Source organism: Macadamia integrifolia, chromosome 3 (assembly GCF_013358625.1).
Source record: "Macadamia integrifolia cultivar HAES 741 chromosome 3, SCU_Mint_v3, whole genome shotgun sequence".
NCBI lineage: Eukaryota > Viridiplantae > Streptophyta > Magnoliopsida > Proteales > Proteaceae > Macadamia > Macadamia integrifolia.
The window spans coordinates 30,807,201-30,835,181 of record NC_056559.1 but is presented as its reverse complement, the minus strand read 5'-3'; the positions used below and the strand labels follow the sequence as shown (position 1 = coordinate 30,835,181).

Here is a 27,981-nt window from a genome sequence, read left to right as displayed (position 1 = left end):
TTTGAGTTTTTGTTCTGGAGTTAATTATTTGATCGGGACGGTTCCCTCCGGTCCTGGCTCGAAAAAACTGATTCCCTTAGTTGGCGGTGTAGGTTAAAACAATGCGGACACACACACACACCTGAGTCCCTGACACCCCTCTCTCCCAACACTGTTGATGAGCCGTCTTACCTATTGGCTGGCTGCCCCACTCAGCCAGTGTAGACTGTAGATCTGTCCTGTTATTTTAGTGAGTAAAAACGCTACGTGATCGTTAGGCCCGTAGGCTAACTGGCACAGGGGCCAATGAGAGTATGCATACAAGCATCCAACAGGGATAGGGCCATCATCTCACCACCTCTGTATCTGGGAATAAGAGCCCGATCGGGTTTTTTTTTTTTTGGAGAGGTTTCAATTAAAGTCCCAATGAACAAGAACATGAGCTGTCTGCCCACTGGGCATCATAGTTTGCAAGAACGAATGGGTGGGTTTCTGCATATTGCTCTGTTTGCATATGCCAAGCATGGAGATTGTTTTGGAGTGAGTTAGTCATATGAGGTAACCACAATAAAAGTTCCAAAAAACAGAAGAAAAAAACACTATAAAAGTTTGTTTACTTCACTTCCCTTCCCTTTGTTTCACATGCAACCATACTATATTCAATCTTATAACTTTTTTTAGATTTGAAACACTAGACTCAGGCTAATCATATCCATAATTATGAAGCAGTAAATATGAAGTTCCATATAGAAATGCATTCTGTTCTCTTTTCTTTGGAGGAGGAGGAAGGGGGGGGGTGCTTCATCAGTATGATATCGCCAGAATGCTACATTCATTCAATGCCAATATTCAACTTCTTCAAGGTATGTGAAAGACAACTTTTTTGTTACAATGATACATATCACAAAATTCTCTACAAAGGGCAATTTTTCATATTTCAGTATTGACCTTGACCTGTTGATACTATTCCCTGCCCTATTTTCTGTCTTCAGCACAACTAGTAGATGTATTTAGGTCTGTATGGGATAACCTTCTCAGTGTTTCAGCAGATTCAATGTCACAGAATTTAGTGAGCACAAAGCATCAATGTCTTTCTCTGCAACCTGTACAATTCTTGTGGGCTTCACAAAACCAAAAAAGACACCCACATCCAACTCATACAGAAGCCTCAAGTAAATATGTTTCTGATCTGAATGCATGTATTATCTGGTGGGACCTGAATGCCTAGTATCAATGTCGTTGTCCTCATAATTGTTATCCCCCTGATCTAAATTTGGTCGTTTTAGTCTCTGGAATATTTCATCAAGGGACTCAGAAGAGGAAACATGGGAGATAAGTTTTTTTTCCTGAACCTGGCGTATTGGAAGGAACTTCTTGGAGTCAATGTTGACTTTAAGATTTTGAAAACCTGTCCTCATTGATTCCCATGTTTTGGCTAATCCAGAAGAAGGTCCAGCTGCTGTGTTACCAGAGCGATTCTGAGAGTTGGCTGCATCAAGCAAAGAGACAGTAGCAGAGGCTGTGTTCTTCTTCGTTGACTTTGTATCAGAAACTTCCCTACTTTGTTCTCTTATGGCAGTGTATTTGTTTCTTATCGCTTCTCTGCTATTGCCATATTTCTGCGTCTCTTCCTTCAAGGATTTTGATGGATTTCCCTTTCCATCATCCTTTATTAAACTGGTTGTCGCTCTCATTTCAACAGCACCTCTGTCCTGGAAATATTTCCAAGTTTTCAAGAAGATTACAGTTAATTTTTTAAATCATAAAATAAAATGGACTGATAAAATGAAGACTAAAAACAATCTGGAAAGGCTATCAATTCCTTGTTTATGTAAATATAAGCACAAGCCAGATCCTGTCATTCTTGATGCATGTGTGGATGGAATCTTGATGCTTCATAGATGCTAGACTCAAAACTGTGGTTCTCCCAAAACATCGAAGTAACAGAAATAGAGGGAAATAACATACTGTGTCACTGGTGCCCGACTCCAGATCCATAGTAGTATTGTTGAAATTCCTTGCCAATGGGATAACATGCTCACCAACATTGCTTCCTTGTTCAAGCCAAGATCGTTCTGAACAAACAAAATGTTATATCATTCAAGTACCTCTGTACCAATAACACCATTCAAATAAATAGATGAATAAAATATAGCTTCATTCAGTCCATTGCTATGATCTATGATACACACCAAATAAATGTATTACTTTATATATGTTGTGCCCACAAAAACGAGGCCAGGATCCACTCAAGGATTAAAGTATCGGTATTGATCGCCGTATCGGTTAGCCAAAATTAAGATACATATCAGAGGGTATCGTATCGTATCGGAGATACGTTAAGATACACTAAAGATACCTACATAAATGGATATGAAACACTTTTTTAAACACTTTTGCATAAAAATTTTGTTAAAAAAAGCTATTGATGACATGTATTATGCATAAACAATAAATTGAGGGTATCGTACTAAGAATTCAAGGTTTGTAGTTGTCCCATAAATGTAAAATCCTTGATCCCAACATTGATTTCCACTTTAGTTTGAGAGAAATATGGCTGGCAGCAACTCTAGAACAAAAACCCCTCAAAAAATCGTATTTTTCTGAAAAATTACCCATTTTGGCCATTATATGACCTTAGCGTACTGTATCGGTACATATCAATACTGACCGATACGTACTGGCCGATACTCACCGATACGTACAGATACGCATTGATACGTACCAATTGATACATACCGAAACATACATTTCACCTCGATTTTATATTTTCCATAGAGTATCAGTGCGTATTGTATCATATCAGTGTGTATCGGTGTATATTCGGTATGTATTGTAGGATATATATCGATACGAAAGGATTTTAAAAATTCAATGTATCGTATCGGTCGGCTAAATTTAAGATACGTATCGGAGGGTATCGTATCGGAGATACTTTAAACCATACTTCATCCACTTACCTTTCTCCAAAATAATTATTCTCGATGCATCAAATCCATCTGTATCATCTGCCTCATTTTGAATCCTAAATCTCTTCCAGCTCCCAAAAAAATTAATTACCCGGTCGAAGAAATTGCTTGCAACCAACAGGGTGTATATAACCATAATAACTGGATAAATTTTATTAAAATTTTTCCCAAAGAAAGGAACAGCTTGATCGATATTGCCCATTGTCTGCACATCAATAAAGAAAATATTGTAACATTCTCAAGAAAAAAATTTATCAGAAAGGAGACAAGAAAAGAGATGCGACGTTCAAGACCTTACAACAGAATATGTATCGCAATTACCAAGAACCCAGAAAACGCCAAAATAAGAGATACCATATAGAACAATAAATATGGATGGTTCTTCACCCTTTTGGTGAGCAGTGGCTACAGAATGGAAACACCAGTAAACCTCCACTAGGTTTTGGTGAAATTGCCAGATGATAATGTTAGGTGCCTGACACACCTCATATATGCCATGAGGAAGGATGATGTGGCAATCCCCAGTGAATGGTTGAATTGGTCACTTGTTGAATTTCATACTCAAATTCAATCATATATCCATCCCATGTATTGGTATACTTCCCATGCAAGCATTTCACAGGATCGGTTAAGGCCGATACCAATCCAGATCGGCCTGGATCGGACAGATCTACCCCCCCTTTTTTTTTAAATCAGTTTTTATTATGATTTTACCCTTAGACCATACATGTGGATCTAAATTGGAATGGTCAGGATCGGGGATCGGGGATCGGGGATCGGGGATCGGTCAAGGTCGATACCGTTCTGATCCGACTGATACTGATCATTCTGTTCTGTTCCAATTTTTAGAACCATTGATGCAAGAGCGCTTCGATGGATTCACCAGAACCCGAGAGTCTGGACCAAGAACCTGATCCAATTTGGAATCAAAATTATCGACTTGGGTTCAAGGTTATTAGAATCTTTGGGATTTTATTTTGTTTCGGAATATTTGTAATCTTTTATTTTTGGGTAGTTTCCAGATAGGTAGGGAGTAACCAATTTGAGTCTTGCTTTGTTTCTAACTCTATTGGTCTAGGCTGCATTTGGTAGTCATCCAGAAAAACGTTTCTAGCAATTTTCCATTCTATGGGAACAAAAAAAGGGAATAAAGCGTTTGGTGTCAACTTGGTGTTTTTCACTTTTTTTCGGAACGAAAAGGAAAAAAAATGCTAAAAACGCAAAATGATGGAACAACAAAACCTTGTTCCGTCATTTTCGTGTCGTTCCAAATACGAAAAAAGCGAAAACTAGGGTAATCGTTCCTGAAACAGGTTCACCAAACACCATTTTTTTGTTTTAAAACGCATTTTGGCACAGAAACTAAAAATTCAGTTTTTGACACGAAACGTCATTTCTGGAACTGAATGACTACCAAACGCAGCCTAGGTTTTAGGAGATTTTATTTCTATTTCAGTCTTCTTAGACTTTAAACTTGTTATAGAGATGGATTCTTAGACTTTAAACTTGTTATAGAGATGGATTGAAGAATGGATTGAGTTGTGAAATGCTTGCGTGGCTGTTTTCCCACCCTCCCCCCTTCTTCCTTGCGATCTCTTTATCTCCTCTCTCTCTTCTTTCTTCGCTCCTCTTTGTTTCTCTTTTGAGTAGATATCCCTTATTTTCTGTTTTATTCTCACACCCTCTGTGATGTAGATAAATCACTTGAGCTTATTTTATTACAAATAAGCCTTGGGTTGTGTTATGTATGTGTTGCGCATTTGATTCCATGAGTTTTCTTTGAAATTGGTCACTTTAATAGGCCCAAAATATGGGTAGTAGGTAAGAAAACGGGATTTAAGTTATTAGCTTAATTATTTGTTATTTAATTCAATAAAAGCTCATAAGACCATTGGTCGTTTGTAAAGTCCCATATGGATTATTAGTTAATTAGTCTTACTCCATGTTGGAGTCATAAAGTCAAGTCCTAATCCTATTATGAATTCTTAGTTGTAGTAGGAGTATCTAGTCCTCTTTAGAAACTAGCTCCTAGTCTTAGTATGATTGTAAACTTCCCCTCTATAAATAGAGAGGCATATGTACCATTATTTGACAGAATTGAATGAAATAAAGTTTGCAACTAATTGCTTAGAGCAGCTGAGATGGCTGTGGGTGAGAAGCCCAGGCTGAGATAGACACCTCCTCCCCCACGTTGTCTTGTTTCTCTTTATTTTTAGTTTTAAATTCTGTTCTTGTTACTCTTATTAAAAGACTATCAGACATTCAGACCTGTCCGATAAAGCATCAATTCTGCCCAGCCATGTACTTTCATCCGATCAGCTCAAGAAGGCCATCTAAAGTAAGAATCGATCAGCACGGCAGCACCAGACTTGGGAAGAGAGATCGATCTCCATATTTCTCTCCTCTGTTCTCTGATGAGTCTGTCCTTTTCAGCCGCTGTTCCTAACAGTCCAAGGGACCATCGATCTTCATATCTGGTCTATCCAAGCAGAACAGCATCAGTTCTTGGAGTACTTGGCCTTTTCTCTCTACAAAAGCAAGAAATCAAGAATCAGCAGATCTCCTACACCAGCCGGCAGATTCCCTTCATCTTTGGAGGTTTTATCCATTCCCTATAGGCCTACATTCGACCCAATTCCCAACCTCAAAAGAGGTCCACAGCCCCAACCGCAGGTATTCTCCTATATCCCTGCGCCGGGTTATTGTCTACCAAAGGGTTTGGTTTTTTTGGGTGTAACTTTTAGGGCTCTATTTTGTGTGGGTTATTAAACTCTTGTTCCGTGGGGTTGATTTCATCCTTATGGGGGTTATCTCTGGTTTTGTTTCTTAAGTATCTCTGATTGTAATTCCACCCATGGAGGTTGTTAAGTTCTGTGGGTCATAAATCTCTAACCTGTGAGGTGCACTTTTATCGTTTGGGGTATATTCCGTGGGGGTTAGTATCTTGTAATCTACTCCTGCATTACTCTGTTTCTGGATAGTAGTATCAGTCTCAAAAAGGAAAGCTTGCTGAATGGTTTGTTACCGATTGGTCCCGTGTTTTGAGTCGAAGGAAACCCATCTCTAGGCGACTCAAGCCCCTGGATACTGACCTTGAAATCCCCCAGTTGTGAGATTTAACACCTGCAACAGCGTGGCAGCAACATCTATCGCCAGCTCCAGTTTCAGGATTCTTCCCACCTCATTCTAGCCTGCCGATTGGAGCAGCTACCTTGCGGGTTTGGTAGATCTTCTTCTTGAGACCCTTCTCTTGGAATTTTAGACTCAACCGACAGGTAACGAAGGAGATCTCTGCAACAAAACCTTGCTGCCTTTTCTGCCATGGGTTATGCACGCAAGGAAGAAGATGACCCCTCCTTCCTTTCACAATTCATTTCTTTCCTTTGTTATTAAAACCCCTTTTAATCCCCTTCCATATTGCCCCTACCCCTCATCTTTATTACATCTTGCCACTAATTTATTTCCCATTCCTAATATATCCCTCCCAACTCACACGTTCCATATCCTTTTGTTCTTTTCTCTTTGGCTTCAACTCCCAACTAATTACCAGATTGTCATTCCCCTTTGTAAGCTCTTCCATATCACTACCCTGACTTTTCCCTTTATTATACCCTACCATTGAGTCTTGCCTCTTCCTAGTTTACCCCTAGTGAATAAATCAAACCCCCTTTCATGCCCCTTTTTTATTCTCCATTGACCCCTATTAAAAGCTGTTTTATTACAAGAGTGTCATCTACTGTAATTTCAGTTTATTTACAAAAACTGGCATCATCCCTTAGTGTTTGGTTATTACACTCTTGGGTGGTCCCCCAGCCATCCGAGTTGGGTCTTTGGGACCCACCGGCCCCGCATTAACCATGTTTGGCGAACTCCCATCCGATTAAATCTTGACATTGGAACAAGGGATGTTGGCTTGTCGACCAAATTTGAGCCCACTCAATCAGCCAGGCCCATGTGGCACAACTAGGTGTCACTCCCTAATGTATCTGGGTGGCCAAAACAGAATTCTACTGACTTCCCTGCAACCCAGTTGCAGTAGAAATGAGATATGTGAAAAGGAGCGTGCAATACTACGGGCTGCTAACCAAGCAGCCTTGGGTATTCAGCAAGAATCCGTCATTGAAAAAGACACAAAAACTATGTATTTTACCCCACTCAACTGTAGAGGTTTCATTTTGTACAGATATCCCGCTAAGATTTCGGTTTTGTTGTGATGATACTCAAGTAAGATGAGAATGTGCAAGTACTTCCATATTAATATATTTTATTTTGCTTTCCAAACAAAAAATATGTATTACAGTGTCATTAACATACAAGACTAATATTGAATCCCATGTGGAAGATAGGGCTTAACTTGCCATTCAATGAGTATGACACTATGACACAGAACACACAATAGCACATTTTAATTCCCACATCAGAATCATGTAGCAATAGTATTACAAATCAGTTGAATCAATCAGTCTAACAAAAAGGGTTACAGTAGGGCAATACAAGCATTCATTCTGCTAGGTGAAGTGGTTTCAAGTGCAGCAATTGGTGAGTCCAGTAGCTTTAAGCACCCCATTGTTTTTGTCACAAGATTTGAAATAGTAGACAATAAAAGTGAATCATGAACCCTCCCTCAAGCCCCAAAAGATTCTGATATTCGAGAAGACACCTCTGAAATAAACAGAGGTGACAACTGATTCTTATTCAAATGGTTTAACGGACTAGTGGTATATGCTATATTGCTATCACCAAGACACAACACAATACACTGCCTGACTGAAGGAACGATAAGTAAGCAAGTTGGATTCTTTTTCACATTCTAACATTATAGACCAAAACAAGAAAAAACAATAGAATTACATTTTTCTTTTTTCCAGGGGGTGTGGGGGGGGGGGGAGTCTGGAAGGTAAATATGGTTTATGGAACCTGAAGCACATCCCCCCACTCAATACTTTTCATTAACATTCTGGTCCTTTATGAACCTCTGGCATTTATAAAGCATTTGCACTCATCACTTGACTATAGGAGCCAAAGAGCAGAAAATTAGAGAACAAAAATAGATCAATCAATAAACAAGACTATGGCCATTCTCTCTCTACACTAGGAAGATAAAGTAAGGAATGGTCATATTAGAGTTTTGAGAAAGTCGTTTGAGGTGGCATGGCCATGTTCAACGGCGGCCTTTGGATGCTCTAGTATGGAGTGATTTGATTAAGATTGAAGGAACAAAAAGAGTCAAGGGCAAACATAAAATGACTCTCTAGGAGAAGTGGTGACGAAAGACATGCATAGCTTAGTTCTTGCATCAAGTATGACAGGGTACCTGGTCTGAGCTCACCCTTACCCTAGATAATGAAAATTTTATTTTCCTCCCTCATGTTTTCCAATTTCTTGTATCAAGTATGACAAGGATGATCCTGGTGCATCAACATACACATTCATGTTGGTACATGTCAACAAGACCAGAAAATGTTAAAATCGCAAGCCATTCCCATGCTTGTAATTATATCCTCAATGTTAGAGCAATACCTCTAGTGCTGTTGAGTATGTCTAGGAAGCAGACACATTTCAAAGATGAATGTAATCCACATTACAGAATTAACAATATAATAAGAGATGATATAGGAGGCTCACCCGTTCAAAGATGGTTTTTTTATCCTCACCAAGACGAATGAGATTGAGGAAGTTGTAAGAAATTGGAGGCGCATAACGTGCAACCATCCTACCAATGCAACAAAGATATTTTATTATTCTCCTCAAAATAGAGCACCCATAAGATGAAGTAAATACCTATCCATAAATTCCTGACAAGAACTTACGAGCAAATCATAAGCAAGTTCACCGAACTTGATTGTCTTGGTGTTAGCGAGTAAAACATCAGCATTCCAATTTTGAACAGGGAATAATATGTGCATACACACATATACATCAGCGGTATAAAAGCAATTATCTGTGGAAGGCAAAGAACTGATCAAATGGTTATAAGCGGAGAAGTTCAAACCAAAAGCAGAAACTGATGGAAGCAAAAATAAGGCCGCAATATCATGAGTGAAAAGATAAACTGTAAGAGGCATAACATCATGTAGGAATGGTTGCAACGAAATTGTTCATCTAAAAGGAACTGTGCTTCTTCAACACAGAGAAAGGCAGATTGCTTGAGTTGTTAGCCCTTGTTAGGAATCAAACTCCCGATAGCCTGACTGGTTTGCCTTATTTTCTTTCTGGGGAATGCTTTACTCTAACATCGGGTTATGGCGAGTCCTATCTCAATCTTTTCCTCACAAGGCCTATATAAATCTCTCTATCCCGGTCCCGGCTTTGGCTAAAGCGAATGCTTATCTTTCCAACTTTATAGGAGTAGGGGCTTTCAACTTCGTCCTGTCGGAATCTCCACTCAGTATAAAAGTGCTTATTCGACCGGCTTTCCACCCTTCTATTCACGAAGCTATTACAAAATCAAAGCCGAATGCCGCAATATCATGAGTGAAAAGATAAACTGTAAGAGGCATAACATCATGTAGGAATGGTTGCAACGAAATTGTTCATCTAAAAGGAAAATCATGGTCATTAAGTGGAAACTTAATACTATAACTTCTGAATATTCAGTTGAAAACCAGCATGACTTCAAACTGTTCTATGTGACAGGGATTTTGACCTGAAGCATTGATATTAAGCCTAGCTTTGATCATTTCTGGATCTATCCAAGACGAGCCTAAGATCTTAAGACTATCCCACATCTCATTCAAGGCTCGTCCCCATGTGATTTTTACATCCATAATTTTAAATCCTGGCTTGTATAACCAACCTTGAGACAAGGAACAGCCCCAACTTTTCCACCACTAAAAGGAAGTGGATCATTTATTCCAAGAATTCACTATCAATTGACTTTCTGAAATTTTTTGTCTTCAGACACATTAAATTTCCAAGCAAATTCTGGTACAAAGTTATAACTGATACCCTTAAACAATGAACTTTCCCCAAAATAAATGGAAAGGACAAGTGTTTAATTCTTCTCCATAATATACACTGAAAATCTGCTTGAAGTATTCAAGTGTCTAAATATATTGTAACTCCCTGTGGATGCTTTTTTATAATTTAATTTCCTGTCAGTACACCTAAATGTGGATTCTAACAAGGAAGGGAACTTCAGAAAATTCAATTTTTTACAACCAAAAGAGATATTTTCTCATCGAAGACATAGAGCTCAAGGAATTTTTTTAAATTACCTGTACAAGAACTTCTTGCTTCCCCACAGCATTTATGAGAATGGAGAAAAGAGACAAATCAACTCCACTTGGCAGTATAGTAGCCTCCGCCAAAAGAATTGCAGCTGACATACACCCAAGTATGATAGCCAAGAGTTTCTTGAGTTCCTTTCTCAGTATACATCTCCATACCAACTCTGCAAGATCCAACAATGATTTCAAGGATTAATCATCGCACCTGTTGCAAAAATTTGTTTGTTTCTTAAATCATTCAGAACCTAGGGGAAAACACTTTTTGGGGTGAGGTAACATTCAAATGACGTGAATTAGGAGCAAAGCAGGTAATGTTTGTATACCAAGACACCAAAACCACAGAACTTATTGTTGAAGTGTAATTAAGTATGAAAGGTGCATCAGGATTAGGAAAGAGGAAAATGTTGTAGTGAAATGCAATACAAAAAGTACAAAAACAACTTCCATTTTAAAACTGCAGGATGTTTTAACAAAAGCGCCATGGTATCTTGACCATTTAAAAAGTTGGAAACAACTTCCAAAAAAGGCATGGTATCTTTACCAATGATACACTTGGCACTCATGGACGACTCCTTCCCCATAATATAGCTGAGGTTCTTTCCCTTACTCAATCATGCCCAAATATGCATCCTTCTCACGTCCAACAAAGAAAGGGACAAATGGCAAAATTTTATTTACAAATAATAATAGTTTTCAAGGAAAATATTTTATGGAGAAACAAATGGAGCCTAAACATAAAACAGAACTTTGATTCCTATATTTATAGAAGTTTTCATAGAAATCCATTAATATCAAACAAAACAAAAAATGTTTTAATGAGAATGAAGCAACCATCTCAAGCATCCACCCTAAGCTGTTCAAAAGTTAAGAGCCTCAAAAGTCAAAGATAACAAGCATCAGCAGACAGCAGGAATGCAATTACAGCATCCCATACAACCCTTTGTCAGAAACAATGCCCAAGGTAACCATAGTATTTAGAAATTGTATTGGTACCTATCACATCAAGGAAGGATCCTATTTTGCCGGTTCGAGAAGGCCTGAAGCTTGAAACATATTTCCTGCAAGGATTGGAGGTGAGTTAGTAAATTGAAGACTAGCAAATTTGGGCACTCCATTCGGGAATTCAAGGCATAACATTCATACCACTGGTACTCCAATCTATAAATATACTAAAAATTATAGGGCAACAGGACCACAGTTTATTGATCCACCCAAGCTGGGATGACCTCATAATGGTACTAAATATTATGGAGAAGAGAACCCTGCCCACTTGCATGACACAGACAGGCATGAAAAGATCATGCTGCCAGACCTCCCCCCCCCCCCAGATGCCTTTACACAGCCTCCCATTGGCTTGTACGGCTTGCCCAGTGGCCATGCAAGCAGACAGGGTCTTCTTGCCCAAATATTATATTTGAATAAAATAGATTATTCTTTTTTAACATACAACACTAAAATTTGACATTGCACATATTTACTCCACAAAGATTGTATAAATGTGATGTGCATGCATGCAATATACTTGTAAATGTGCTTGTATGTGTATATTTGCATCCCAACAAATTCCCATCCCCAAACCTCTGTTTTATCTCATTTGTTTGATTTTATTTATTAAAGAGATTGATTCATAAGGCCCAAATAAATTTGGCTGGAAATTCAGTAATCTTAGTTCATTCATTCTACATAAAATATGGAATTTTATAATGATTTAAAGATGCCTTTTTACTTATTATTCCACTGATATTAATATATCTAACAATTCAGTTCATTCCCATGCATCACACCTGTTTGCTGCCAGTTATACAGTACAAAGTAGTACATCTAAGAAAATCCTAGACAGATAAAAGAGAATCTTATATTTCCCCTTTACCTTCTTGATCACATTTCTTGATCCATAAATCCCACACAAATATATATATATATATATATACAGAGTTTTGAAAACGAAAGGCAGAAAAAGACCAGGATAAGAGCAAACCATCCAGTAGCAATGCGACGCTCATAATTTTTTATAGTATCCTCCAGTTCAAGGGCTTCTGTGACATAAGTCATATACTCGCTGCAAAATGTTAAACCTAATCAGAATAATGAAACTAATAACATGAGTAAATAGTGTGTCTTTAAGACAGCAGACTTTTGCACTAAATGACCACTTCAATACAATACAAGTTTTTCTATATATACATATATATATATATATATATAAAGTATCTAATATATAGTTTTTACAAGACTACAACTTAAATGTATTGACAATATGAGATATTATGAAGCAGGAGTGCCAAGCGGATATCACTACGGCAAGGATAATTAACAGCCAACCTTGATAGGCTACAGCCAACCTTGATAGGTTATAATTTTCTGTACAAGAACCATCAAAAAGTCATTTGATGTGTTGAAGCTCTTACTGAGAACTACAACAGAAGCCTTTAGAATTTTCTTGAGATTATAATATTTTGGACCTCCAAACCATGTCAGAAGTTTTACCATAGGCGTAAAGGCACGACTGGGGATAAAGACAACTTTCTTATAGGTCAAAGTACATTAGGATTCTTTTTTTTTTTGGGTGAATAGAAAATGCATTAAAAGAAGGGGGGGAGGGAAAATATAGCCCAAAGGGGAAGTTACAGTTCCAATAAGGGATACAAAAAGCCCATAAAGGGCACCAATGAGGGCCACATGGCCTCAAAGAACTTCTACAGCATGGCTCAGATGCCCAACTAGAGGAGAAAGGCAAATCGCTACAATCCCTATCCTTAGCATCTCAACACAATAGTTCCTAGTCACCAAAATGAAGGAGCACTGCCGGAGAAGAGGCAGCCATAGTGGAGGAGCACTAGCCTTCCGAAGGGCCTCGGACAAATGGGCAGCCGGCCTAGCGGATGGGGTCTCCAAGATATAGGGTGCTGGCCTTTCTGAGGGCAACGGCAGAGTGGCTGCCAACCGAGAGCAGCCCGGCAGGCTGGTGTCAAAGATGCTACTGCTGATTAGGACAAGATTCTAAACCAACAAACCAAAGGCAGGTTGTCAGCAGCCGATAGGTAGACACTGAGGGTGAGGCCAACGCAGCAACCAGGCGGACAGATCAAGCAAGCCTGCCATCCGGAAGGGCGGGCAGCTTTGGAAGGGTGACGACCAACGGTGGCCTAGCCAAGTGGCATCCAAAAGGGCTGCAGGCATGGCAAGCAGCCAACCAAGAGGCAGAACCGGGGAGCAGACGAGCCAATGGACAAACCAAGCCTGGCGGGACGGCAATCGAGAGCAGCTAGCCCAGAAGGGGCCAGCACCGACTCATCTACTAGCCAAGTAGGGCAGGCAGCCAGCGGAAAGACGAGCCGAGTGGTTGCAGCAGCCTCAACACCAATCGAGATGACCGACGCTAGCAACCACAAATGAAGAAGGAAAGGGAGTGGAGGAGGAAGAAGGGAGAGGGAGAAAGAGAAGAGTGGTGGAGGAAGGAGGGAGGGAGGGAGAAGAGAAGAGAAGAGAAGAGAGAGAGAGAGAGAGAGAGAGAGAGAGAGAGAGAGAGAGAGAGAGAGAGAGAGAGAGAGGAGGAGGAGGAGGAGGAGGAGGAGAGGGGGGAGCAGCCCAGCCTCATGGCCAGCCTGCTCTAAGCAGCGGCCTCCTTCGCTGCTTCTGTCTCTAGGGTTTTCGCAAGCAAGTGTGTATTCTTCCTTTCATGAGTACGTTAGGATTAGTCAGAGGCTCAAAGCTAGTTTTGTGATACAGTGCCAATTCTGTGATCAGGTAGATGTAAGTGTATTTTGGAGATATCTATTCCCTTTGGGGGGTTTATTTGAAGCTTTGGTAATTAGTAAGCACCTTAGGTCTTTGTAAGCTGCTATGGGACATTTTTTCTAATTTAACTCTTCGATTTAGTAGGCTACTCAGACAAGGAATTAAAAAGTCATATTACTTATAGGACATAAGCTAAGAAGCAACTACTTGAAAAAAAAATGTACAACATAATTTTAGCATGAATGAATTGCTTTTCTACTTTTGGGGTTCTATTGCTGTGCAGATTCACAGGTCCTTTTCCAAGCAGTGGATTAAGTAGTATGTCTTCACTTCTCTTCTATTTGATACTTTATTTTTCTCTGTTACAGCAGCCTATTCCAACCACACAACAAGCCCTCTTTTGCCATTGTTTTAATCATCAATTCATCATATCAACTGCTCTTCACACCCATAACCTGCTCACATCAACCCTAGCAAGCCTGCCTCCATCCACTATCAATAGTAGCTTAATGCAGTTATGGTATAGTATTAGACCTCTTTTGATAGTACTTGATTGTTGGATTTTGTTTTAAATTTTTTTTGTAACGGACTCAATGAAAAGGCCAAAATCTAAGGTTCATAACGGGTACACGAGATTAGTGTATTAAGTTTAGAGTTTGAGTTAGATTAAGATACTTATTAATTAGATCAAGCAATGATTTGAATCTACTTAAGTCAGAATAAGAGAGTGATTAGGATTCTTTTCATGAGTCCATGCTCGTGTTTAAGTCCATTATTTTAATTAGTGGTTGCTCTGACAATGTGTATTAAGTTTAGAGTTTGAGTTAGATTAGGATACTTATTAATTAGATCAAGTAATGATTTGAATCTACTTAAGTCAGAATAAGAAAGTGATTAGGATTCTTTTCATGAGTCCATGCTCGTGTTTAAGTCCATTATTTTAATTAGTGGTTGTTCCGTTCTGTCAGACTATATTTAGGACCAGTTGTTGCTTTGTTCTGTCAGACTATATTTAGGTATTAAAGTGTTCAAAGTTTACTAGGTTTCTACATTTAACTTTTTTACGTAAGGATGTAACCCCTAATTATATTTCACAATGGAATAAGAGTCTATTTGTGAAAATGGGTGTGGGCTGTGAGCTCTTTCCGCCTACGCCCTCTTCTCCTCTCCTCTTTTTATTCTAAGGCACTGTCCATGGATACTGTTCACAATTCACAGTCCCAGAACAGCCAGTACCTCCTCTCTATCTTCTCTTCTTTCTCTTCTTCTTTCTTCTATGTTTCTTGACTTCTTCTCCTATCAGTCTACTCATTTGCCGACCTGCAGAACCAGCAAGTAAGACTCCATTAATTGGTAATCTCTCCTACATCAGTAAGTTCCAGATCTGAAAGTAAACTGAGTTCATATTCTATTCGGGTTTTCCTGAATCTGGAATTCTACTGTTCTGGGCTGTTATTTTCTTTTCCGACTTCAGATGTGGAATCTGTTATCAGTCCTATATTCTATATTGGTTCAGAACCATTTCCCACCTATACTTTGGCCTGTGAGTGGTATGAACAAGAGTTGGATATCAGACTGCATCATCATAGCAATTTGGAATGGTCTTCCCATACTCCCTTAGTCCCTTTCCTTCATTCACTTATCAGAACCGATTCCAGCCCCTAAAACTTCCATCCAACTTCATCATTCCCTACTTGTCAACTAATCACCAATCAAGGTTTAAGATCTCGATCTCGCCCCTAATCTCGCTAAACCAAAAAAGAGAGATCTGGCAAGATCTCGCCGAGATCTTGTATTTTTCCCCGGTCGGCTCAGTGATTGGTCTCAGTGGCCATATGGTTTTTGTAGCCCCCGAAACTTGTCATTTACCCTATTTTAGGCCTTCTAAACACAGTGGAAACATCAGTTTTTTTTTTTTTTTTTAAATAAACCCAAAATGGTACTTTGATCTTTGACTGCATAACCTATGTAGTAGTCTTCGGACCCTTCACCCTAGGCTATTCCACAATAAAAAACAAACAACTATTGACCATGTTTCTATGAAAAAAATGGTTTTGAGAAGTTGTTTTTACCTAAAACTGTTCTTGAGAATAAAAGAATTTCCAAAGGCTGTTGATGAAGCGATAATCTCTAATCCCCAAGTGTTGAAGTTGTTAATCTACTCTGTAGAGGAGAAATTTGACAAGAAAAACTACCAAAATCTCACTTTTTCTTCACAGTAGGGTGAGATAGGCGAGAAATTTCGAGTTGGATCGAGTTGAGGGTCGAAACTATGTATATACCCCATGTGATTTGGTCTCAAATCGAGTCGAGACCGCGATATTCACCAAGATCTCGAGATCTCGACCGAGATATTGTACATTTTATATATCGCCTCTCATCTCGTCTCGCCATTTTCAAATACTAAGATCTCAGCCAAGTTCTTAAACCATGCCACCAATCAACCAAAACTCTATCCCTTTGTTTTTCTGATAAAAAGTAACTAGAAACTGTACTAATAGTATGTGAAAACTCTCTTACTTAGTTGAACAATAAAAAGCCTAATCCTCACATGGGAAAAGAGCCCTGCCCGCCTGGCATTCCCACTCCCAGACACAGCTGGCTGTGAAAAGACCCAGTTGCCCCCGCCCGTGTTGGGTATTTTCATGCCCAGCTGTGTCTGGGCGTACGGGGCGCGGATGCGTGGACTTCCCTTCCCCTTTTCACAAATCCAAGTACTACCCGGAGTCTTCCTTATCCACAAGTAATTATACCTTTTTATTTCCACCTACCCAAATGCTTTCCTGTATTTTTCAATCTTTCACATCAATTTGGGGTGCCTATGGCTGTCCTACACCAATTAATCAAAATAAAAACACACAGCATGTGTAAAAGCATGCAGATATTCCAATATTATAGATGCAGACAGCATATTTGGCTCATGAAATGAATCAAGAAAGTATTTGGTCATTTTGGTGATTTATTATCCACTGATAAACAGACACCACTAATTAATTTGCTAAGAAATACCTTTTGTACCGATAATACTCTTCACGAGCTCCCCTAAGTTGACGCCTAAGTGCAGCCATTGATTTCTCATCAGTGTCATAGTCCATATCATTTTCTCCCAATCTACCCCCTTGGGGTTTAAAAGAGGGGTCTTCTCTAAACTGGAAGCAGAAATTGAAATTAGAAAATTGTATAGAAAAAGAAGAAAAATATTGGACCATTATATCAGAACTCTATACAAGTCATACCATCTGAAGCAACATATTATCAATCACATCCATGTAGGGTCTCAAGGGATCACGCTTGGACATCTGATTTGATGTCGCTTGAGTGACCTAATGGAACACAGCGGCATCAAATATGTAAGGCTAACAAACTAAACCAAGGATAATAAATCAGTTGCAAGATGTTCAACACTAATATGATTGAACAATCCTATCAAATACAACCAAGATTAATCTTCTCAATTTTCACAGCAGAATAGCACAGTACCGTACAAATTCAGATGAATTCAGAAATTTTGGCACAAATGTAACAAAATTTAAATCTACAGCTCAAATGTGAAACTACGTTGATTCCCATGGATGAAATAATGTAGCCTGCCATTAATAGTACAATCAATTGTGTTAATCCTAAGGAGCTATAACACCTACTTCACAAGAAAAATGAAGTTAGAACACATTTTGACTTGTATACTACAGTGAAATTCTTTGGCTAGAATGCCCTTGAATGGTATGCTTAATTGGCTAGTTATAATGGTAATGCCAGGGAATTTTTCTTGTAGGGTCCCTTTGTTTGCGTTTTCACACTCAACTTCAATAAATCTTATTGTATAAAAAGAATACTAAAACAGAGCTTTTTTATTATGGGCATGCCTCCCTCCTTAGTTGGAAAGCTTCACCTTTTAATTATTATGGAAAATTACTTGGACACCCCCTATACTATGGCCCGATTGCTTGACACCTCTAAAGTTTCAATCTATTACTTGAACCACCCTTGCATTTTAAGATTTCTTACAACTTGCCCTTGTCCATTAGTCAGTCACCGTTTAGCGATGACGTCATGGGTTGGGAAAGTCCTAAATGCTCAATGAATTGATTACTTGGATACCCCCCCTGTACTATGGCCCGATTGATGACACCCTAAAGTTTGAAACTATTACTTGAAGCCCCATGAAATCTGACGGTGTTAGTTTGTTGTTAGTGGTTGAATGGAAAAGACCATTTTACCCTTATAAGTAATTCAACTAAAACTTGTGAAGTTAACATGACCAACTTATCCTTTAAAGGTATTAACCTTAAAAAAATCCAACTCGATTCAAATAGGACCGTTGGGGAAGAAGCTGGGCAGAGCTCCATATCCATTTCGGGCAAAGGTAAAGGTGAAGAAGACTGAAATTTCCAATAAGGCTCACCGTTGCAACTCGTCGGTGAAGGTATGTCTTCGCAAGAGGTAGCAAGGAGATGGTTGATTTCTCTTGCAGGTTAGGGTTGTGGTTAGTGGTGAGCGATGGTAGCGTTGCGGTGGAGGGTTGTAGGTTAGAGCTAAGGATAAGAGAAAGGGGTTTCACCGAGGGTTTGTGGAAGGTTTGGGGGTTTTTTTATGGTCGGTAGTAGCATGTTAGATCACAACCTGGGTGTTTGCTTCATTGTTCTCTGGCATCTGCAAATCACCACAGCAACACACACACACACACACACAGTGGAGGGTTGTTCAACAATGAAAGGGAAGGCATCTTCCTGTGTTTTAGTGAAAGGGTAAAGTGTTAATTCACTACCCTTAAAGGGTAGTTCGGGCATTTAGGAGTTTCTCAACCCATGACGTGAGTCACGTGATCATTAAACGATGATTGACTAACGAACAGGGGCTAGTTGTAAAAAATCTTAAAATGCAAGGGGTGCTTCAAGTAATAATTTTAGGGGTGTCAACCAATTGAGCCATAGTACAAGGGGTGTCCAAGTTTTTTTTTTTTTTTTAGCCTGAATATTATCTGGGACCCAAGGAATCCCCTCGAATTTTATTAAATAAGGGAACAAAATATTAAAAAACAAAAGGGGGGACATATCCCGCCTTACCCCAACCCATGAGATACAAATCACTTTGTTACTCACAAAACCCAAATGAAAAACATGCAAAAGAGGAAAATTACATTCTAAAGATTGGTAATCCCTTTTTTTTTTCTAGCCCGAATATTATATGGGACCCGGGGAAGCCCCTAGAATTTTATTAAATAAAAGAAAAAAATATTTAAAAACAAAGGGTGTCCAAGTAATTTACTCTCATAAGGGTGAAATGGTCTTTTCTATTCAACTACTAACAGCAAACTAACACCGTCAGGTTTCATAGGTCTTCAAGCAATAGTTTCAAACTTCAGGATTATCAAGCAATTGGGTCATAGTACAGGGGATCTCCAAGTGTTTTCCCTAATCATTAATATAAGCTCTTTTGGCTAGACCGGAAGGGTTGGGAAAAAGACAAAAAACACATGAAAGCTTTCTGCTTCCTCAATAGTTTAGAAATATCCAGAAATGAAAGTGAGCAGTCAAAGGAAATGAAAATATGGAATAAATCAAGAATCAGAATGAAAGAAATATGTGATGATTCACTCATAACTCCCCTTACCCCAAAAATATATTTTAAGGGATTGTCATTAGGTATCAAAGAAATAATATTGAAGTTCAAAAACACAGCCTAGGAAAATCAAGATTCAAGTTCTAATCGTGAGATCAAGAATAAAGTTAAATAAAAAAAAGGCTACAGCTCAAACAGTTTAAAGTTGAATGCCTACACATGCTTTATTTGATTTCTTTCAGGTAAAATTTAAATTAATGTCAGAGAATCAATGCTTAATAAAAATAATATATGGAAAGTTCGATGTATAGAATAAAACATTAAAAATAACTGAATTCAAGGATCAACCTTGAAAAATGAACAACATGACAATAACAACAATAAAGTGCAAAATAATTAAAACACCAAAAAAAAAATCAACATCTACATAATCAGATAACCAAATGAAATCACACATAATACACAAATACATAATATATATATATATTCCAGCCGAAAATACTTACAACAATACAATTTGAAAATTCTTTATGGGCATCATCAAGTTTCACAGCCATTTTAGCAACCCTATGTGAGAGAACCTTATGGCGAGTAGTCCAATCTGCATTTCTCCAAATGTTTTTTGGAATTTCACTCAAACTAAAGCCAAGAAGAAATGCACCAGTAACAAGCCCAAAAGTATTTGAGCAACCCATGGCTAAACCAAGAAAACCTCCACTCCTGTTGATATAGAAAGAAAGCAATGAGATCGAAGCTAACTAGCTTTAAACAATATAACCAAAATGGTGGGGAAAGAAAAATAACAATGAAAGAACAAAAATCGATCCTAACATTAATGAGGGTGGACGGTGATCCTCGGCACAACAGTAAGGTTGCTCCATTGTGACCTTGGTCATGGATTCGAGTTAGGAAACAGTCTCTCCGTGAAGAGGAGGTAAGGCTATGTACATTATGACCCTCCCCAAACCCCACAATGGTGGGAGCCTTGTGCACTGGTTTTATAGACATGTTCAAGATGTACAGATAAACTTCATTGCTTCCACTTTCAACATTTTGCCATTCAGGGACTTGCTGAGGGATCTACTCTCTCTGGCCTAGTTTCAAATTACTAGCAAAAAGACTCAACTAGGCCTGTGACTCATCATATCATGAGCTTCTACAATGGCTTAATTCCAGCACTTTCATGCCCCCAATGATTTTGTACTTAATAATTTTTTTCTTTTTTCCCTCGTATCATCCTTTCTAAAGAAAACTATAAATTTTTTTAACATGAAATGATTGGTTATATTAATGATGTTTACACAAAACATCATTTTGTTAAATGATTTCCCTTGTTTTGACTTATTGGAGACCATTACATCCAATTCCAACTTTGTAAAAACTTTTCATGGGGTAAATTTATCAGAATGGTTTACTCGGCCTCCAAAGAGGACACGTCTTGGGGTTCATCTACCACTTCCATTGTGCAGGATTGTTCTTGCCATTATTGTACACATAAGAACCAAATTCCAAGTCTGAATTGAAGAGAACTTAAAGGAACTACACACGTGGTCATTTATTGGTCCAAATCCAATAGACCATGACAGTTAGTAGAATCTGCTTGCATCAGTATCACTGCATGTTGGCTACTCTGATCTTTGTTCTTTAATTTTTAAATCTCTTATTTAAGGGTCAAATTTATTTGAGATTTCAGTAAGGTTGATCCAGGTTGATTTGAGCCTTTTTCTTCTGTAATTAGGTAATTTAAACAAGAAAAATCCAAACCTGGTACCAGGTGATTTTGAATTTATTTTATGCATTTGGGCTGTAAAATCCATGATAAATAGATTTTTTTAAGGCATTCAACAAAAAAGTAGTAATAACTCTATTATATGCTTTGACTCTCATATTTCTTGAATGATAATTAATCCATGCTGACATAATTTATTTCTTAATGATGCAAAATTATAGATGTCCGATCATTCCTTAAAGCCATGCAATATTCAATCCAGTGAGTAGATTCATAGGACCGCCATTGTTTTCTGGGGCCCTGCCAGGCTAATTGAGCGATTAGACCTACCACCCGACCCTCAAAATAGGTCTATGAACTAATTCCTTTTTAACTGACCTCCCAAGTCCCAACCCAGACGCTTGGACCATTAACTGACTGGAGGGTTATCCAGTTCTTCAACCCACTGCACAGGAAGCTACTAAAACCTTTTCAACTCACTGCACAGGAAGCTACTAATACCTTGCCATAGCTTACAAGTTACAACTAAACTTCATGTGATTCAAACTTACCTGCTCTGTCATTCTCTCACTTTCTTCCTCTGAATCCATTTGTTCCCAGCGTCCAGTGACTTATTCATGATGTAATTCGCAGAAATCTTCAAAGATGGATGTAGGGGGTCTGCTAGAGGAAGGATTTTATACCAAGATGTCTTATTGAGAGATTTGTCAATGAGGATCCATATCTTTGTTAATCAAAAGGTGGGTGTTACTTAAATGAATTGCATCCTTCATTGTATCTCTCAAGAGGATATGGGGGGCCTTCTCCATTCATCTTTGAGGCAATTCAAGATCTACGAATGGGGTAGCCTGAGGGTGCACAGTAAATGGACATTACTAGATCCTCAACCCCCCCCCCTCCACCGTTTTCCTCTTCAGAAAAGAAGAGATAATGTAAAATGCTTTTCCATTCACAGGGTTCCACTGCAAGCCTTGTGTGACATCACTTTTTCAGCGATAAGCACAACTGCTCAATATTTATATAATCGAATTAAAAAATGTAATCAAGGAATGCATATATATCACTAAACCCCCTCCCCCCTTCACCTTTCCATTCTGCATCTTGTATCTCACATTGTGCATCCCACTATCAATCGAAAGCTGAAATATGGTTTTCTGGGTAGATTTGTAGTTGAACCTGGCAATGTAGTTTACAATGTCAATCATTACAACTGGCCACAGAATTATGCCCATTATCACAACTAAGTAGATCCATCTGCCAGTCAGCCTCCGGTCCCATGCTAGTTCAGCTGTTGAAATGGTATTTTGAATTTTTGATAGTCTCAGAATCTCAGTTGTATGTTGAAAAAGAGAGTCTGAGGCTAGGGAAGACCGGAAGACCACACAGTCTCATGTGCGGTTGATTACCCTCCCTGAAAAGTCAACCAATACTTCTGTTGCCATTTGTGATCCATTGCCGGCTTTCCACTTTCAAGGGTGCTGTATTGTGGTGCCTGGTTAGGTGGGTTTTTATGGTCTTAATGGGGAACCAGGTTTCAATCAAGGCAATGGTCTGCCGTGGCCTTGGGGTGGCTCAGTCAATAGCCCAATTATCAATATTGATACCAAGTTACCATTTCGTTCAAGTCCTAATTGGCATTATTCAACCTGTTAAGATATATAACACGATAGGGGGATCGTGATTTCCTATTATGCTTTATGTTTTATTGTTAGTAGGAGTTAGTTGTCCGTAGATTAGACTAAGTAGACTAGGTTTCCTACTTTGATCATGATTGTATGTTATATAGATTATTATCAACTCTCTCTCTCTCAGTTCTTTTCTTCTTCTTCTACAGGTCCTGGCTTGTTAGGGTAAGGTTTGTCACACAACCTATATCGATGAATTCATCTATAAAAAAATCTTCAAAAAACTGATTTTGACTTGCCAAGGCCAGGGTAATTGGACGGGTGATCCATGATAACGTCAATAGATAGACTGGGTTTCAGAGCCTTGATTTTTCTGTTAGTTCCATCACCATTGATTGATACCTATGACTTTTTTTTCCTCAGCTTATTTAAACCCTAGTTCCATCCAAATCTCAATTTACCACCATTGACAACCTATAGTTCCTTGATTCCTTCCAAATATGAAGTTTCAGTTTTGAGCAAGGTTTCGACAAGGCTCAAAATGGTGGAAACCTGACCAAAGCTGGTATGTTCCGGATGCAGGTTTTGACTGCTGGTTTTGAGGCCCAAATGGCGAAATTAGGTCCCAAAACTTCTGGGAAGCCCTATTTTAAGCCCTCTAAAAATAGTGGAACCCTTAGATTGTAAGAAAACACATCTAAAATGGTAGTTTGGCTTCGAACCCTAGGTTAGTAGTGTATGCTTTACACTGATGTATACTTTCACTAATATGACATATTCTACACAAAATTTAGAACTATAACACACACAATTCAATTAAAACAACTAAACTAAGCATCAGGAATGAAGATTTCATAATTATCAAATGCTATACATGGTTCACTACAAATATGGGAGTGATTTGGCCAAAAATCACAAAAACTAAGGTTTTCTAAAAGGTTTCTCTTTGGAGTAGAAACTGTAGAAACTAGTGAAAACCATGAATTTTATACAAAGGGTTTGACGAAACGATAACAAAACCTGAAACATTATGGAAATTTCTTCCAAAACTTGGTAAGACCAAGGTATGGCACCTGGTTTCATTTCAACCTTTTGATGAAACTGAAAATTTCGTGAAATTACGGCCATTTCAACTGAAATTTAAAACATTGGTTCCTTCACCAGACTATTGGTCAAGCAATGACACAAACCAGCTGATTACAGAAATCACACAACTAGCAACACTTCACGTTACCCTCTCCTTGATCACCTTTCAAAACTTTTGGGCTTTGGATTGCCATAACGGGACATATTGGCTAGCCCAATTTTACTGGCCACCCCCATTGGAGGGATATACCAGACACGCTTAGATGCCATAATTTAGGTATTTTTCAATACCAAAGGTATGATATTAAATTCCATTGTAGGCTCATAGACTGACGGTTTTGCAATTGAAGAGGAATAAGCAATCAGTACAAAGATCCTTTTCTTCAGGAAATAGAAGCCTTAACGATACTACATTAGTGAGAAACTAGCATCTATACCCAGACCTCTCTCCCCCCCACCCAACCACCGCCACCATTAAGAAGAGAGAGAAACAAAAAAGAAATCCCTATACTTTCCATTCATCAATAAAAGTCCCTCCTAATATCATTTCTTCACTCTTTTCCCTTTTCTTTTCCCATGTTTCTCGGCTGTCATTCATCCACCTTGACCTAAGATTTCTATATCTTTCTTCTTTTCCTCTAATAGTTTTGTCATCATCTACCAAAAGTTCATCATATATCTATCATCTCTGAATAATATTTATGTATCATAATATCATTAATGAAAATTGCATGTAAAAAAATATTTACTACGAATTTTTTTTCCCTTTCCACTGTATATTTATATGCTGCAGGATGGCTGGGATATAAAATTGTATGATGCTTTCCACCATTGACAACTTTTTCCATTCCAAGTTACACAAATAATAAACATAAAGACATGCAGATCTTTTTTCTATTACCAAAAAAAAAAAAAATTAATGAGATGTAGATCCTTGTATCAAGAGACTAGATCAAGCTATAAAAAAAAAAAAGAAGAAGAAGAAGAAGATAGGGTAAGAAACAAACCAATTCCTGTGCATAATAATGAGTAGGATAAGTCCGAAAAGGCCAATAGATCCCACAATCAAATAGAAGACTAGGTTTCCCTGTACACTAGTCTTCAATCTTTCTTTCACAGTGAAGTCCCCAGCATCTTCGTAACCCTGAATAGTGGGCACCACAGCCCTGCTTAGAGAAATAATGTATAATAGCAAATATGAGGATATTTGTACTAATGAATTGCACTCATAACTGTATAAATGTACCTAAATATGTTTGTATTATTTTATTACATATCACATAATCATTAAATGTATATTAAAATGCAAATCACCAACTTATGCAGGAAAAGAAACAAAAAGGAAGCATGGCATAGGACATGCTAGAGTCCATGTTTGTATTGGGCTGGAGTTGAGGGGGGTAGGTCCTTTTAAGGATGCCCAGTTGTGGTGTTTTTGCAATTCTATGTAGTTTAAATCACTATTTACTACTATAGTACTATGTGCTACCATGTGCTTCTACCTTTATTCAATAAAATTTGTTGTTTATACCACCCCCCCCCACCCCCCGGGCAAAAAAAAAAGAAGGCAAAGTGACACAAAATAATGTGTACTTGGAATGTAAGAGTTAGTAAGTAGTACTTGGAATACCTCTGTAAACAAATGAACAAAATGGATGACATAAAATAAAGTTTAATAACCACAATTAATTTATAAAAATCAGTTAATCAACTCAAACCTAGTTTTCATATATAATATTCTGATGACGGGGACATGAAAGAATAATGAAAGACCCTAAAACTACAATTCACAGAAGGAAAAACAACTGCAAATCTAAATATGCCAAATAAATTGTCACACTATCACATATTAAAAAAGCAGCCTGGCAGTTTTTGAAAAACTAAGTTGATTTCAGTAGAATTACCAAAAAAAATATTTCTCCCCACACAAATGGAATGGAAGCATAGGGAGGCACGGACAATCTCACAAATGCCTAAGTTTCTTTCAAGTTGCAATCTATTGTCAAATTTGTTTCCTTATGCCAATCTACATGAGAGTAAAATATGATTCTGAAAATTGAACAATTTCAAAATTTCTAATAAATACATGCTTTGACTCCTCTACAGGGAAATAAAACTGAAAATTTTAGCAGAAAAAAAAAGAGCAACCCAGTGCACGAGGCTCCCGCTACTGCAGGGTCTGGGAGGGGCAAGTTGTACGCAGCCTTACCCACTGTGTTTCGCAGAAGTGATTATAAATGCATAAAATCTTAACATGTAAAGCAAGGACTGTTACACAATGCGATAGAAATATGCACTGAGGAATTAAAACAAAGTAGGTTGCTTCAGCTGTAGTATAATCATTTGTGGCATTGTGGCCCAAGGTGAGACTAACAAGAAAGAATAAAGTGTGGTCACCAAGATCATGCATCATTAAACCCTAGGGTGAAAGAAAACGTCTGTACCCATAGCATACCAAGTAAGTATAAAAGTGCTCCAGTATGACCAACTCCAAAAGAAACCAATGCCTCCCTTATCTTGATCAATTATTGTCTGTATCACAAATAAGGGAATCCAGTTAAAATGCTTGCAATGATCTAATTGATATGAGGTTTCACTATGAATACTCCAACACATCATAACCATGGATGCAAGATCTTCAATGTAATATTAATCAGGCTTAGTAAATTGAAACAAAAGTGGCTCGCATTCATGGGAGAAAAGGTGGCTTCCTTGCACCAGGCAGAATTACTTGAAATAAAATGAGCACAAGCAATCAGGAAAAAGGAGACAAAGATCGTAACATTTGGATTCCAAATTACATATATTCCATTGTTTCGGTTTTTTCACCGAAATGGACCATACTTCGGTGCCATTTGGTGGTATGTTTTTTTTATTTTTGTGTTATTTCCCCCGTTCCAGACTTCCAGTGCCACATTTAGATACAATTTCAGTGGTATATTTCGGTTTCGAACAAGGTCAAAATCCCAGTCAAAACCAAATCTTGAACCTTGGCAGTATTATTTTATTTAAAAAAAAAAAAAAAAAAAAAAAAAACACTCCTTCACATAGCCTTCCAAGGAGATTCCTCTCCATAAGTGCTAATCCTACAAAACTTTGCCATACCCCAAGCATTCTATTTGTTGGATGAAATTTGTATTCACTAGTACTAAGTTTTAATGTCACAAAATATTGAAAGTTAATTTGAGTTCACTTAATAATTTAATTTAGGGTAATTTACAGCGCCACCCCCTGAAGAATGCCAATATTAGAGGGACACCCCCTCTCTTTCACCAAATTAGACTCGGACCCCTTGCCGTCAGTCATCGTTACAAAATATATAAAAAATACTGACATCAGCAATTTAAATTTTTCTTAAATACCATTTTGCCCTTAAAATAGGGAAATACCAAAATTGCCCTTAATGGTTGTATTCTCAAAATCGATTGAAGATCCCTTCCGCCACCGCCGCCTCTGCTCCATGTCCGCCGCGTAATCCAAAAACTCATGAGGACTCTCGTTCCTCCTCACCACCTCGTTTTAAACCCTGAAATTAACTCTGCATCTCTTCACCATCTCTTCAGACATAGAGAAGTAAGCCGCAGGGCAAATGTTTGAAAGGATTCTTTCCTGGTAACGGAAGAACGAGGCCGATCTGTGAAAACCCTAATCTCTGAATTATTCTCTTCTGTAGGAAATTGGAATATCAGATTCAGAGGTGGGGGAGGATCTTCTGCTTTTGCACTTGCATCAGAAGCCACATTAGTGAAACATGTAGTCTTCCCATTATTCTTGCCTGTGACTTCAATATCAATGCCATCTGGAGCTCCCAGATATCTACATAGAACTCCCTTCCCTTTCAAAGTATTCTGCAGGAAAAACAGAGAAAAGCCAGATAACGATAAAACCTTTTACTCCTAAGAATCCAGTTTGGGATGAACCAGAGAAGGGAAAGCAGTGACAGAAATTCCGCCTTTGCGTGGTTCCTGTTCAATTTCGTCTCCTGAAACAGACTTCCAAACATCGTTAATTTCCTCTGTCTCTCTCTGCAATTCTCTCCCCTCCATAGTGGAAGCAATTATGCTCAT

The 27,981-nt window shown here is 38.3% G+C and overlaps 1 protein-coding gene across 1 annotated transcript; it reads right to left on the bottom strand.

Moving 5' to 3' along the window:
* Window positions 1-794: 794 nt before the first annotated feature.
* LOC122074349 (LMBR1 domain-containing protein 2 homolog A-like) lies at window positions 795-27,981 on the bottom strand. Its single transcript, XM_042639175.1, has 15 exons — window positions 27,835-27,981; window positions 27,467-27,762; window positions 26,370-26,510; window positions 24,922-25,080; window positions 19,981-20,194; window positions 17,152-17,238; window positions 16,925-17,064; window positions 12,156-12,236; window positions 11,171-11,235; window positions 10,166-10,341; window positions 8,759-8,889; window positions 8,574-8,661; window positions 2,940-3,153; window positions 1,948-2,054; window positions 795-1,691 (listed from the first exon to the last, which is right to left on the bottom strand). The coding sequence occupies exons 1-15, from the start codon at window positions 27,979-27,981 to the stop codon at window positions 1,182-1,184; spliced, it is 2,556 nt and encodes an 851-aa protein (XP_042495109.1). The 3' UTR covers window positions 795-1,181.